The following is a 14,868-nucleotide window of genomic DNA, read 5'->3' on the forward strand; positions in this document are numbered from 1 at the left end:
AATTACATTGTGTAACAGCTAATGGGAAGTGAGGCATGGAAAATTATACTAATAGGGATTCTTAAATGATTCTCTAAAAGGGAAAAGGTAGCACTGGAAACTTCAAGTTGGAACTTCTTAAATCCGTATGTACGTCAAAAGGACTTAAAGATATAAGATCAGGTGTGAAGATCTTCTAGTAATGGATATACAGCTACAAATTTCCAAGACAGAATTTGAAACAAGTAGTTAAACCGGGTTTCCTTGATGATTGTACCTAGGACACTTTTATGTGCTACCTATTTGGAGTCTCAATAAACTTACCTGTCTGAAAACCCACACAATTTCCACACCAAAGGCATTAAAGGTTGGTGGCATTTAGATTAATGAGGTGATTTAAAATAACAAACATGGGCTTAACTTAATTCCTTAAAAAAAAATTCTAGACACAATAAAATTAATTTTAACAAAGAAAAGAGAGTAAGTCAATTTCTTTTAAACAAACTCCCTCTGGACTTAATTTATCACTTATAAGAGAACTGTTATTTATAATGCTATACCATTCCCAAGTGACAACAAAAAGCACAACCGTGACATGTCATTAGTAGAGAAATGACATGACATTGATGCATTTGTGTCAGGGGAACGTGGTCTTAGGGCTTTCCAAAATAAAACAATCTGGTGAGGAAGAATTTAGGAATGAATTTTTTGTTGGTTAATTTTAAGAAAAGGCTGTAGCATTGAAAATTCACAGAGATGAACGTCTAACATTTTCAATAAATTTTTTACATTCCACCACTTGTTTTACTATAGATATTTTTAGTTTTACCAAATTAAAAAATTACATCTTACTATTTTACAATCTGTAATACATAATCAAATGTATAATTACCAGGCAAAGCTAGAAATCTACTTCTATTTTATATGGACATTATAAAAATTAAAACAATCAAATTTAAAAACCTTATTTGACCAATTTAGGAAATTCTTCTACATATTAATGATTTCAAGTGTAAAAAAAGTTATGCCATGACAACTGTGAGATTTATAATTAAACTTTGTACCAAAGAATTATTTGCCCAAATTGAAGTCAATATTGCTATTTAAAACACTAAAATTAATCATCCCCTTTGTACATTAAAAGGCAAACGTATAATTTGTTCCTATTTAATAGTTGCTCTTGAGAAGACCTAAACCAGCAGCAGTTTTTTCCAATGTTCTATTTCAAGTAAAAGTAAAGACTGTATAATAATGATTAATAATGATCTTAAACAGAATTTACAGTTGACTGTGATGCTCCTGTAGTCTTTTCCACCCAAGATGTGCTATTAAGCACTAAAGATTTAAAAAGCAATTCTAAAAAAACAAAAAAAAACAAAACAAAACCCCCAGTTTTCCTACAGCATATATATTAAAAACTTGTTTTATTCTATTTTTCCTTTAGTATGGATTTGGTGGGTTTGTGCTCTTTTCTAACCTTTAGCATTTCTTCATGTATCCCATAATGCCCGTATGAGCTGAAATAAACACCATCCTCATCTTCCTGGAGGTCTGCAATGGCAGTAGTAGATGACGAGCAGGTTCTGACATCTGCGTTCATCACAAAGTCCTGAGCAAATTGTCTGTAATCAATTTGAAATACACCCTTGAGACAGGTTTATTGGACCATGAAAAAAGGAAAGGCTAGAGGTTGACGGAGAGGAAAGTGGAGGGAGTGGAGAATGCAGTGTGATGAGCCTTCTAACTCACATTCTATCTTAAGCAACTGAAAGCTCCCCCTGCTGGATCTTAAGCAAAAGCATATTCAAACCGAGATGTAAACATTTCTTCTGCAAATCACAAAAACACTGCCAGCTGAAGATTATAGCCATTTGTATCTTTCAACTGAACAAAAGCACATTCTCTTTATTCAATATCTCTACTGTTCTAAAACCTTATTTTAAGCAACTGAATCAATGTGGTATATTTCAACACTGTTAATATTCTTTCAAGCCATATCATCTCAGGGGAAGTGTTCTATGGGCAGAAAGGTGACTCAAACTGAGAATTACTAGGTATGCCACCACCACCCACTGCAGCTCTAAAACTCAATTCCCTCTCTGATCACAATGTATTAAGAATCTATAACGTATATATGGGGGAGAAACACAAAGAGGTAGATAGTAGAGTTGTTGTTGGTTAATAAATTAACCAGAAAAAAATTTCAAAAATGGGGAGAGGGAACCACAATCAAGCTATCCAAAGTTCCCTGCTGGACATCCCGGCAAAGCATCAAGAGGGTACTAGGGAAATGGCAATTGACTTACAAATCCAACAGCTAAAGCTATACTTGGTAAAAACGCAGAATCTCAGGCCCTATGTCAGACCTCTGAATCAGAACATACAGTTTAACAAATTCCCAGGTGGTTCATATGCACATTAAATTCTGTGAAGTACTAAGCCAGTAGAAGGCTAATTTACTCACTGGAGAAAACCATCCTATGTATCTGGTTTTCTAACTGAATACTACATAATTATACTTTGATTCTTTAAAAACAAAAATTTCAACACTGTATTGTCCTCCAACCTAAAAAATATTAATTACTCTCCTTTAAAAGCCTAGGAGAAAAAAAGTAAATGGAGAAATTTATTAGATACAAAGCATTTCAAAGGAAAGCAGTATCAAAGAACAAAAGCACTCAAGAGGCCAACACTCCCAGAATAATAACCATTAGTACAAAAGTAATTATAAAGAAGTATGTGAGAAGAGGTAAAACCACAAAATTTTATGTTAATCAACTATGTCTATAACATATAAAAACGCTAATATTAATTAATATCATTAATTTAAAATAAATTTAAAATTAAATACCTACATTGTGCTTTCCAGTATATGAAATGTTTTACCATATTCCACCTTATTCTTAGTGGTATTACTTTTAGTATCTAAATAAATAATTTTCTGTAAGATTGATAAATTACTTCATTCTTTGCAGATCCTCACGTGCTCTAGCTAATGCAGCTTCAGCAGACAGTGCCCTGGCTTCCATATGTTTCAATTTTTCAACAACAGATGTGTTTTCATTGAGGCCATTGGGATATGAGAATGGGACTGACACTGGTTCATAAAGATCTTCTACATCTAAAGAAATAAATGGACATTATTAGCAGGACATCTTCTGACAATGAAGCAAATATAAACATGTTATCAATAAATACATATAAAGTACCTATTATGCAGCCAACTGAGAAATATTTGTAAAAGTATTTCTAATTACATAAATATTTAATATTCAAACTGTTTCCATTTAAATTTAAAAAGCATGTTGTTACTCTAAGTTTTTCATTAGGGGGCTAAATTAGCCATATATAAATGCATTAATTATACTGAACTAAAACTAGGAAGGAACAAAAAAAATGGAAGGAAAAAATCCTTGTATGTATTGACTACCAGGTTTCTTTTACACACATTACATCTCATTTCACCCTCAAACCTAACATGTAATATTTATTCCTATTTTAAGGCATGGGAAATATAAATTTCAGAGGAATTAAGTGACTACAGCCCAAAGTCATTTGGCTGTTTAATGAAAAAACTACGATTCAAACCCATGCCTGCCCTCCTAGCTCATATTATTGCCAGTTCACCAGGTCCCTTCTCAGACTCTGGGTCTTTATCTATAGAATAATAGGTATGACATTTAGATTTTCATTAAGGACAGTGTGTGCATAAGGAATTCTACACATTCAGTAACTTTTTCATCCTAAGTAAGGGATACTGCAATCTATACATCAATGTCTATTGCTGATATTACTGACATCCTAATTCCTAGTATTAAAAATTCTTGATTTGACTTTAATTTCACTATGTATGAACTCATTAACTTCCACTGTAAAACTAATACTTCTGCTAACAGAAATTAATATATGGAGTTAGTGAGGTCAAAATCCCAGTGTCTATCAATCAGTCCAATTAACTCTCTGATCAACTTAAAGCAATAAAAACAATGCAGTTATATTTTCTCTTCAGTACAGCACTCGGAGAAATATGGCTTTTTTTCTTATTCAGTTTTTAGTTGTGACACTTCTAGAGTTGGGACAAAATAACTAAGCTTAACAAATGCATGGGAATATTTTAACTTGGAGACTATAGCCTAAATCGAACTTATAAAAGCAGTAGTACAATATGCCACTAATCTCTAATCAGTCTGACAGAAGACTGAGTCACTGTTTTAAAAAACTATACATTCATTTTTATTTAATTCACCAAAAATTAATGAGAGCAACAAAATATGTTAAGGACGGTACACCATATTTTCTACTCCTTACTATAATTCTGTGTATCTTGTTTTCAAACTTCTTCAAACTGTAAGCCAACTTGTTAAGTTACAGATGAGAAATGAACAAAGGAATTGATTTCTTTGCTTTAAAAGGTTTGTTTTGCTCTTTGCTGCAATAAAAGAACAGAAACTTTCAGCACTAATAATATGTCGACAATCAGATATATTAAATGTTGAATGTTGAAAAGGAGAAAGGATTCAGTCAACATTAAGACCCATAACTATAATTTATTAAAGTCTAATTCATAGTTCTAAGCCACATTCAGAAAGATGAATCTCCACATCTACATTCTGTCTCAGGAGGTTCGAATCTCCTAGATACTTCATTTCAGCAGCTAAGAACTACCACAAAGGATGGTCAATTTATCTAGAAGACCTAACTATTATAAATGACTATAAACTTCACAAAAGCAAAAACTGATAGAATTAAAAGGCAAAAACAGACAAATCTTCAGTCACAGAAATGTAAATACATCGCTATCAATGACTGATGAATTAGAAAAGTTAAAAAACATGTAAAACATCAGAACTAAAATATTCAGCACCCTGAACTCTATCTAGAATACTGCACCCAAGAACTGTATCTGACACTTCTCTAACAGTGATTTTGTAGTCTGTTCATCAACGTTGGTTTTTCAGATGTTTTTTTTCATTACCAGAACACAGTTTTACATTTTTGACAAGAACAGCAGAAAAATGATGTTGTATCCTGATTGCATTTTACTAAGGTGTCAATAGGATTTATTATTGGTGACGTTAACCTTGATCAGTTGGCTGTGGTAGTGTCTACTGGAAAAGTTAACATCTCCTCTGTATTTAAATTCCTTGGGCAGGGATCCCTGGGTGGCGCAGCGGTTTAGCGCCTGCCTTTGGCCCGGGGCGCGATCCTGGAGACCCGGGATCGAATCCCACGTCGGGCTCCCGGTGCATGGAGCCTGCTTCTCCCTCTGCCTGTGTCTCTGCCTCTCTCTCTCTCTGTGACTATTATAAATAAATTTAAAAAAAAAATTAAAAAAAAAATAAATAAATTCCTTGGGCAGATACTCTGAACTATTCAAGTCCTATTCCACCTTAAATTTTGCCCACTAATCTTAGCATCCATTGGTGGGTCTTTTCTGCAAGTTATTACTGTGTTGTTCACCTAATGGTGATTTTCTATTTTTCTCTTCCCTTCTACATTTACTAGTGAAAATCTTATTCTAAGTTTAAGTTGCTCCTTCTTCCTGTATTTCTCTGGTTGATTAGGTCAGTTCGGATCCAAGCTATTTATTCCGTCCTATGGGTTAAAACCCAATACTGCCACTTTCTGTATTGATCAAATTAGCCCAGCTTCGGCCATTAGCAGTCCTTCAGGTTGGCTCCTGAATTCTTGTGTAAGTCCCCACCTCCCCCCATCTTTTAAGTACTTCCCTGCTTTGGGGCACAAGCTGTTCCAAACTCATGCTGTTTCATCCTGCCCAATCCATGCCAAAATCCATGCCAAATCCAATCACTTCTCTAAAGAGCCTTGGTTCCTTTTATTGGATAATGGTGTTAAAATCTGGGCAGTAGGCATGCTCATTGCTACTGGAGTTCTTCTAGGCTGTCTCAACAGAGCTAGGAAATACATGTGTATATACCAACCCAAATAGACACACATGCCTCTATTTCTGTATCTATCTCTATGTATATTAAAAACTGGGAATTCATGCTGGTACCTCTGATACCAATCTATCACCATAGGACTCATTTCATCCTACCCTTTTTCCTTATCTGAAACCTCCTTCTCCAATAGTGAGAAACACAGCTCTTATTATTCATAATATATTTACTTGTCCATGCTATTACAAAAAAAGAAGTCCCAGGATTGCTAACCCATACCCTGCAAATAACAACTTTACTGACTACATCACAGCATTTATGTAGTCTTTCTACTTGGGAGCCTCAGCACAATATCCAGTCAAGACTTTCAGTTACTTCCACAGCTCTTTCCTTCCCCATCCCCTTTGGCAGTTACATTATTCCTTTGTAATATGGTTAGGTTCATTTGTTAGTATTTGGATCCCATTTTGGACCATCACTACCCTCATACATCCTGGTTGCTTTGCTGGTTTCTTCATTACATGAAGGCTATGAGAAATACTACTACAGTCCTAAAAGCTGGGGCTATACAAAAGGTACTCTCAGAGAAATGTCGTTCCCTTGTTATCCCTGTTACCTCAACCCCATTGTGCCCTTCTCTCCCTCCCTGTCCCACTAAACCCCATACTTAACTACTCTAAGTTTCCAGTTTATCCTACCTGTATTTCTTTTGTACAAATGAGCACACATGCATTTTCTCAAATCCCTTTTTTTCTTACATGGACAGAATATCTTACTGTAGATACTCGTTTGAGTTTTGCCTTCTCCTATTTAACAATATGTCTTGGACATCACTCTATTGGTTCAGAGATCTTTGGGTCTTTTTTTAGTAGATGGTGTGGATATATAATAGTTTATTCAACTACTCTCCTAAATGTATGAGCTCTTAAGTTGTTGTCAATATTTAAAAATCACAATACTATACTTAATAATTTTGTATATACGTATTTTCAGAATATTGGAAGTGTACCTAAAGACAGATTCTTATCAGTGAAACCACTGTTAAAAAGTAAATGTGTGTACAGTTTGGTTAGGTGTTGCAAAATTGCATACTACCAGCAATGTAAGACAGTGCCTACCTCCTCAGCTTTATCAACAAAACATGTCATATTTTAAAAGTATTTACCAATCTGATAGCTAAGAAATGGCATCTCACTGTTGGGCTACTTATGAACCTTTGGTGAACTGTCTAATCATGTATTTTTCCCCCTACTGTTCTATCAAGTGTTTGATCCTTTGTCCCTTAATGTAGAAGAGTTTGTGACGGAGACAGACCGCACAAGCGGGGGCGGGGGGGAGAGCAGCAGGCAGAAGAGGAAGAAGCAGGCTCCCCAATGGGCAGAGTCCAACACAGGGCTCAATCCCAGGACCTTGGGATCATGACCTGAGACAAACGCAGATGCTTAACAACTGAGCCACCCAGGTGCCCCTACATTGTACTTAAAAAGAAAAAAACAAAAAACAAAACAAAACATTTTATTTACTTCGATTTCATTTGTTTTTCCCTAACATCCCCTTTCTGATCCAAGATCTTATCCAGGATACTATAATTCATTCAGTTGTCATGTCTTCTTAAGCCTCTCTTAGCCATGACAGTTTCTTACATGTTCCTTGTTTTTGATGACCTTGGCAGTTTTGAAGAGTATTGGTCAGGTAGTTTATAGAATGACCTTTACTTTGTGTGTCTCATGGTTTTTCATAGTTCAACTGAGGTTATCAGTTTTGGGGAAGAAGACTAGAGTTTTCTCTAGTGCCATTCACATATTATATAAAGAGTTCATAGCATCAACATGATTTATCACTGATGTGATATCTAGCTACGGTAGTGTATGCCAGGTTTCTCCCTTGTAAAGTTACTCATCCCCCCCTTATACTGTACTTTAATTGCCTATTTTCTTAGTCATCGCCTTTATTATTCAATCATCTTTAAATGCTCAGAGCCTCATACTTAGAAGATGCTCAATAAATATTTACTGAAAGGCAGTGGAGATGCAATGGTCAGTAATCAAGCTTAGAGCTGGGAGACCGACAAACTTCTCTTCCACCTCTCTCCACCAATGGCTAGGAGCACAGGCTATTTGAGAGAAGCAGGCAGTGTTTGCAAGGGCATGCCCAGTTCAAGTTCTCCTTCTTTTACTAAGCTGCTTTAAGTGGTCCAGATCAAAGTCATGGCTTCTTCATCCAAACTCGTAGGCCTTATTTATTTACTAATAACAATAAATTCTCCTTTATTAAGCACTTACTCTGACAGGTACTGTGCTAATATGCATTACCTTTGTGACAACTTTCTAAGGTAATGTCATTATCACCTTTTCACAAATTAAGGCTAAAAGAAATTAACTTTATATACCACTGGATAGTTAGTCAATGCAGATCTGTAACCACCGTGACCAGCACACAACACTCAGTATATGTTGATCTGAATAATCTGTTCCTCTTCTGAACTGTACTACCTTTTCTATTTCTCATGAAACTTACAACACGACCTTATAATACAAGACATATTTAAAAACAAAACACTATTAAGACTGTGGGCTTCCTATGAGAAAGATTCATTCTTCATGTTCAGAAACATTTAACATTACTATGTTCATGTGAGTATTCGATAAATGATTTTGAATGTAGGAAGTCATAAAGAGCACTTAGTAGGCACTTTGTCATTTATCAAAGAGATCACTGTGGTCACTCCGGGGAGAAATGAAATTAGAGAGTATTTGTAAAAATAGGAAAGAATCAACCTGGGACTCACCAAATTTGGGAACTAGAAAGAATCATAGAAATCTGGCCCAGGTTCTTCATTTTATAGATGAAAACTTAACAGAAAGCTCTGTCCAGGGTCACATAGTTCCTAAATCCTACTTTGAGGAGCTTACTACTCCAGCACACCGCCACATAACTTAATGATGGTCCTTCTCATGGAAATGAATAGTTTTCCACAGTTCTCATACTCATCAGAGAACGGTTCAACTCCACACGGTCAAACTTCTGTATGTGAAGGTACATATCTGTTTAGAATGGTCCTACTAATCTGAACAAACCCTCTACCTCACCTGACACAAGAAACATGGAAGAAAATATAAGGGGGAAAAAGCAAAAAACACTAATCCTGGTAAATTAGAACAATAAAGTATCTATAAGAAGCCAAAAGAATTTTCGCAAGTTCCCTGTACAATAAGGAATGAGCCAGGGTGCCCAGGTGGCTCAGTCAGTTAAGTGCTCGACTTGACTCCTGATTTTGGTTCAGGTCATGATCTCGTGGGTCCTGCGACTGAGCCCCCACCACATCCTGGGACTGAGCCCCCCACCACAAGCTTCACACTCAGGGGCAAGTTCGCTTGTGATTCTCTTCCTCTACTCCACTCACATGTGCACACAACTCTCTCTCCCTCAATAAATAAATAAATCTTAAAGAGTCAACTAGAGAATGAGCAAATGCACACAGCAAATAACCAAATAAGAAAGCTATAATCAAAAAAGGAAAAATGAATGAATGAATGAATGAATGAATAAATAAATAAGGAAAGTGGCCCTGCCACATGGAAGGCTATAGAGTTAGTGTGAACACATGGAAATTTAAGTGGAATCCGTTCTGCATCAAAACAAAATCTCAGGGATGCTGGGTAGGTCAGCAGTTGCGTGGCTGCCTTCAGCTCAGGGCATGATCCTGGGTCCTGGGAATGAGTCCCACGTTGGACTCCCAGCAAGGAGCCTGCTTCTCCCTCTGCCTATGTCTCTGCCTTTATCTCTGTGTCTCTCATGAATAAACAAATAATATCTTTAAAAAAAAAAATCTCAGTAAATTTGATGCCTTAAGAAAAATCAATTATCTGATCTAAATATATCAAACAAAAGCAGCAGGTATTATTAAATCTACTTTAAATTTATTTTGAAGCAGAAAAAATAAAGAATCAGATTTCAAAATTTTGGTTAATTTAAATTTAAAATTTAGCTAATTTTAGCTAAATTAACTAAATTAAAATTTTAGTCAATTTTAGTAGACTAAAATTTAGTCCACAAGTAAAAATTATTTTCTCAAGTGTCCCTATGTTTCAGAACATCTTGTATACAATATTTAAACAAACTCCTATTTCTAAATTTCTCTCTCAGATGGTCAGTGTGACTACAAGTTCTTAACTTCCCTATTGAAACCAGCTACCTGGTGAGGTCTTTAGAGAATTAAGGAGATGATATATTTGCTTAGAACATTTAACTACCATTTGCCATTACAAATGACCCTAAGTAAAAGCAGACTCAGTATTTCATCTTACCAAATTGAAGTAATAAGTCATCTTCTAATACTGGCTTCAAATATTCTTCTTTCTCCCAAGGCACTGGGTTGTAGATGGAATTCATATACTCAACTGTAGGATTCTGGATGTAAAATTAATTGCATTTTTTTATTGTATATAATCACGTGTCCCTCCCCCCCCCAACAAAAGATAGGAAAGTTGAGGAATCATGTCTACCTTACATAAAATCTCTATTTAAGGAGTCTGTGTTCACTTGTCACTTCGTTAACCTATTGTATGATTGCTTAGATTAAGCAATATGGTTTCAATGCACTTTTTTATTGCTTGGATTTGGGGGACATGGGAACATAAACAATCATTTGAATAGAAGAGAGAAAAGGATTAAGTATTTGAAAAATAGAACAAAGACAACCACAGTACTTGAAATCACACTAGAAATTACTTCTGATGTAGGGCAATAATGTGTATCAGTATTATCAGGCCCTGAATTACTTTTTCACATAAATCAATTCACCTCTTGGACAAAGTTAAAAATAATACCTTAATAAGCATGAAGTGTACTGAAGTGTAATGAAGCATGAAGTGTATTCACTTCCTTGGTGCTCTATGTTGTACTAGTGTCTAATGTTTATGATTCCCTCAACATGATGATTATATAGCAGTTCTCTGTATTCTTCTAAAGTCAATTCATCAATAGTCACAGTATTTCTTTAGTTTCCAAACAAAATTATGATTTTTTAAAAAGATTTTATTTATTTATTCATGAGAGACACAGAGAGAGAGGCAGAGACACAGGCAGAGAGAGAAGCAGGCTCCATGCAGGGAGCCTGATGTGGGACTCCATCCCAGGACTCCAGGATCACACCCTGGGCCAAAGGCAGATGCTCAACCGCTGAGCCACCCAAGGATCCCACCAAACAAAATTATAAAATAAGCTACCAACTTACCTTAAGTCTAATAAAATTTATTAGTTTAATGTATCCATAAAATTCAAGTCCTAAAGAGAAAAAAAAAAAAGATATTCACCTGTTTTAATATGAGTTTTGTTTCACTGACCTATTATTCTATGGAGGTTTCTCTGGTTAGATAATTAAATATTCCTATCCTCTAAATTACAACTTATAATATTTTGAATTTCTTATTAAGAACTAGAAATAGTAACTTTAATACTTCCAAATACTTTGAGAAAAGCACATGGATGACAATTTTTACTGTCTTGCATTTCTAAAAAGTAGGAAATTAATTTTTACAATTCAAATCCTCATTTGTAAGAAAAATACAAGTCAGGAAAATTCAGTTGTAGATTTTACCAAGTATTTGGCAGGTGATATTAGAGCCCAAAGTCTCTATTTTTTAGGGTGCCTATTTTTAGGCACCTATTTTTTAGGGTGCCTATCAAATTACAGTTTTGGCTAGACACAGAGTATACAAAGTATTTATATTAAGCTAAATGATGTAAATCAAAAAACAATGAGGCTTGCTTTCTTTCCATAGGTGAAGCAGCATATAAAACGTGGAAAAGGGATCCCTGGGTGGCGCAGCGGTTTGGCGCCTGCCTTTGGCCCAGGGCGTGATCCTGGAGACCCGGGATCGAATCCCACATCGGGCTCCCGGTGCATGGAGCCTGCTTCTCCCTCTGCCTGTGTCTCTGCCCCCCTCTCTCTCTCTCTCTCTCTGTGTGTGACTATCATAAATAAATAAAAATTTAAAAAAAATAAAAAATAAAAAAATAAAACGTGGAAAAGCAACAGAATATCCAACCAACTGGGTATTATTTGTCATGACAAATGTTATGAGAAACATTAACAGCATTTAAAATGTTTTATATGCATAAGAGCATACAAAAACCTCTATTTGTTATATGAAAAAAATTTTTAAATTACATTTAAAGTGTAATTTCAATTCAGTTTAAGAATACATATTAAAAAAAAAAACCCAAAAGTCATTCATGTCTTACAAAAGCAGCTACAATTAAACTTATGGATTATAAACATATTTTATCACATAATGTCTTTTCTAATTGATAGCAAATAGAAGGACTGAAAAAGCGAATTCTGTATTACGTTAGTTTCAGTAGCTCTTCTGCATCCATTTAAGGAAGCAGACTTGAATTATAAGGGAAGTATGCTCAAATGCAAGTTTCAAAAGAATCATCTAGATATTTTGTTCACCACCTTAACTTCAGCACTCCTTTTTCTAGACTCTAACCAAACTCAACCTTGTATGCCCTGAAGTTCATGTTATGCTTTGACCTAGTAAGTTGCCTCTTTTCCACAAAGATCCCACCTTCTTTCCCAGACTCCGACTCTATCCTTGCTCTCCTTAATTCTAATATGATAAAAATGCAATCACGTGCCAAAGTTGTTTTTCCTTTTTAGTTGTGAAGTCAATATAAGCTTAAGTACAGCAAATCTCATCTAGAAGAGTGACTTAAAATTAGTTCTCCTCCAATGGCCACTTGTCAAAAAAAAACTTCCTAAGATAGGTTGGTACATTTTTCACTCTATTGAACTTGTGTAGGAAAGGTCTTGAAGAATACAAAGCGTGAACTTAAATCTTGCAACTAAAATCTTTATTCCAAACAATACTCACCATGTTTATGGACCATGTTATCAATATGAAATTGATGCTCAGACTTACAGTGTGAAAATGTTTCTTCAGCAGATATAAATAACCTGAAAAAAACAAACAACAGCTTCATGAATTAGTCCCCTCCAAAGTCTAAATATTGATTTCATGTTTAATATACCCTTCTTCCCCCATTCTGATTTCTAGTTTTATATCCAATTAAGAAAAAAAAACACACATACTTGTAAATGAGAGGGATCAGGCATTTCTAAAGGGAATTAGTACCTGGGTCCCATTTCTGACCCTCAACAAACTACATTGTAAGTGTCACACAGTTCATTTATGTGTGAAATCACAGCACCGAGTTTATCAAAAGGCTTCTAAGGAAGAGAACTCCCTTTGACAGACTGTTTCTCTCAAGATACTAAAATTCCCTACAGAAGGCTCTTTTCTCTGTGTCAGCGCTGCTTCCAGAGGCTTTGAACTGAGACAGCTCACGCTGCTTTTAGAAATAAAGCATGGGGGGATCCCTGGGTGGCTCAGTGGTTTGGCGCCTGCCTTTGGCCCAGGTCGATCCTGGGGACCGGGGGTCGAGTCCCACATGGGGCTCCCTGCAGGGAGCCTGCTTCTCCCTCTGCCTGTGTCTCTTCCTCTCTCTCTAACATGAATAAGTAAATCTTAAAAAAAATAAAGCTTGGGGGGATCCCTGGGTGGCGCAGCGGTTTAGCACCTGCCTTCAGCCTAAGGCGTGACCCTGGAAACCCGGGATGGAGTCCCACGTCGGGCTTCTGCATGGTGCCTGCCTCTCTCTGTCTCTTGTGAATTAATAAATAAAATCTTTAAAAAAAAAAAAAAAAGTGTACTTTTCACAGCTGGCATATTCCCAAAGTGCCGTACTTCAGAAGTGATCTTGTGGTGTTGGTTAAGTCCGTGCGCCGCGGGCACTGTGAGGACCGAGCCTCTGATCCGAGGCCTGCAAACCCAAGGGGGAGCCGCACACACGCACCAGTTAGGGGGCGACCGAGGGCTGACCTAGTGACTCAGGTCACGACCTCAGCCGATCGCAAAGCAGCACGTCCCTGATGCTCCGTAGATACGGTTTTATGACAAGCCGAGGGTCCTGGGCGTTCCGGAGCCAGGCCCGCGGCGCCCCCGCGCTCCCACCTGGGAGTACACCAGCACCAGGCACCACGCACCGTGCCGGGTTACGGGACGCTGCAGGCCTCGTTCCTGCCCACCTGTCCGGGGCCGGAGGTAGAGCTTACGAGGACGACGACGCCGCAGGACTTCACGCGGACAGAGCGAGTGTGTGGACGGGGGCGAACCCCAGCTCCGTGACCTCGTAGAGGGGGCGCGCGCTCCGCTGCCTGCGCCGGGAAGAGCATCCTTTCCGGGAAGAGCCTTTCCCTTCGGCGCTGCTGCAGGCGGCCCGGGGCCGCGTCCCGCCGGGGAAGCCCCGCCCTCCCTCCGGGGGTGTGGATCCACGAAGCCGGGAGCGCCGCGGGGGTCCCCAGGGCCGCCCCTCGCAAGCCTTGCTAGACCCGACTCCCGGCGCCCTGCGGCGGCCCCGCGGGACCGGGAGCACAGCCGCCGGGGGCTGCCCAAGGGCCTCGCTTCAGAGGGGACACCCCGGGGCGGCGCCGAGGCGGACGCACCTGTGGCAGAACAGGCAGGGCGTCTGCTGCTGGTCCTGCGGGAGCGCGGCCTCCGCCCCAGCCCCGTCCTCGGCCTCGTCCTCGGCCTCGTCCTCCCAGGCGGCCTCGTCCCCGCTGTCCGACAGCTCCGGCAGCTCGTCCTCCGCCGCCGCGGCGCCCCGGCCGCCTAGCACACGCGCACCGTCAGCCCTGCCCGGGCCGCACCAACCCCGCCCTCCCGCCCTCCCGCCGCCCGGGCCCGCCGCCCCCCTCCCCCCCCCGGGACGCTCCCCGTGCGGCGCCGCGGCCTCCGCGCTGGGCGGCCGGGGGGCCGAGGGCCCGGGATACCCACTCGCGGCGCCCGACGCTAACGAGCACATGGCGGCGGGGAAGCCCGCGTCCGGGGCCGGGGGCGGGGCCGGGGGCGGGGACGAGCGCGAGCGCGAGCGCGCGGCGGGCACGGAGCGCGGCCGGACTCCCCGGCGCCCGGACACGCGA

At 39.1% G+C, this 14,868-nt stretch overlaps 1 protein-coding gene across 3 annotated transcripts in view; it reads right to left on the reverse strand.

Moving 5' to 3' along the window:
- PRMT3 (protein arginine methyltransferase 3) overlaps positions 1 to 14,868 on the reverse strand; it is a 122,600-nt gene extending 107,732 nt beyond the window's left edge. The window contains exons 1-7 of one of the 3 annotated variants that reach the window (XM_072725398.1): positions 14,723 to 14,868; positions 14,392 to 14,557; positions 12,761 to 12,843; positions 11,116 to 11,165; positions 10,187 to 10,289; positions 2,941 to 3,100; positions 1,457 to 1,601 (exon numbers count right to left, since the gene is read on the reverse strand). In XM_072725398.1, coding sequence (XP_072581499.1) covers positions 1,457 to 1,601; positions 2,941 to 3,100; positions 10,187 to 10,289; positions 11,116 to 11,165; positions 12,761 to 12,843; positions 14,392 to 14,557; positions 14,723 to 14,750 — 735 coding nt within the window. In that variant the 5' untranslated portion in view covers positions 14,751 to 14,868. Of the gene's footprint in view, positions 1 to 1,456; positions 1,602 to 2,940; positions 3,101 to 10,186; positions 10,290 to 11,115; positions 11,166 to 12,760; positions 12,844 to 13,470; positions 14,206 to 14,391; positions 14,558 to 14,722 lie in introns of those variants that run through there. The other 2 variants (XM_072725395.1, XM_072725397.1) reach the window with 2 other exon arrangements.

Source organism: Vulpes vulpes, chromosome 11 (genome assembly GCF_048418805.1).
Source record: "Vulpes vulpes isolate BD-2025 chromosome 11, VulVul3, whole genome shotgun sequence".
Lineage (NCBI taxonomy): Eukaryota > Metazoa > Chordata > Mammalia > Carnivora > Canidae > Vulpes > Vulpes vulpes.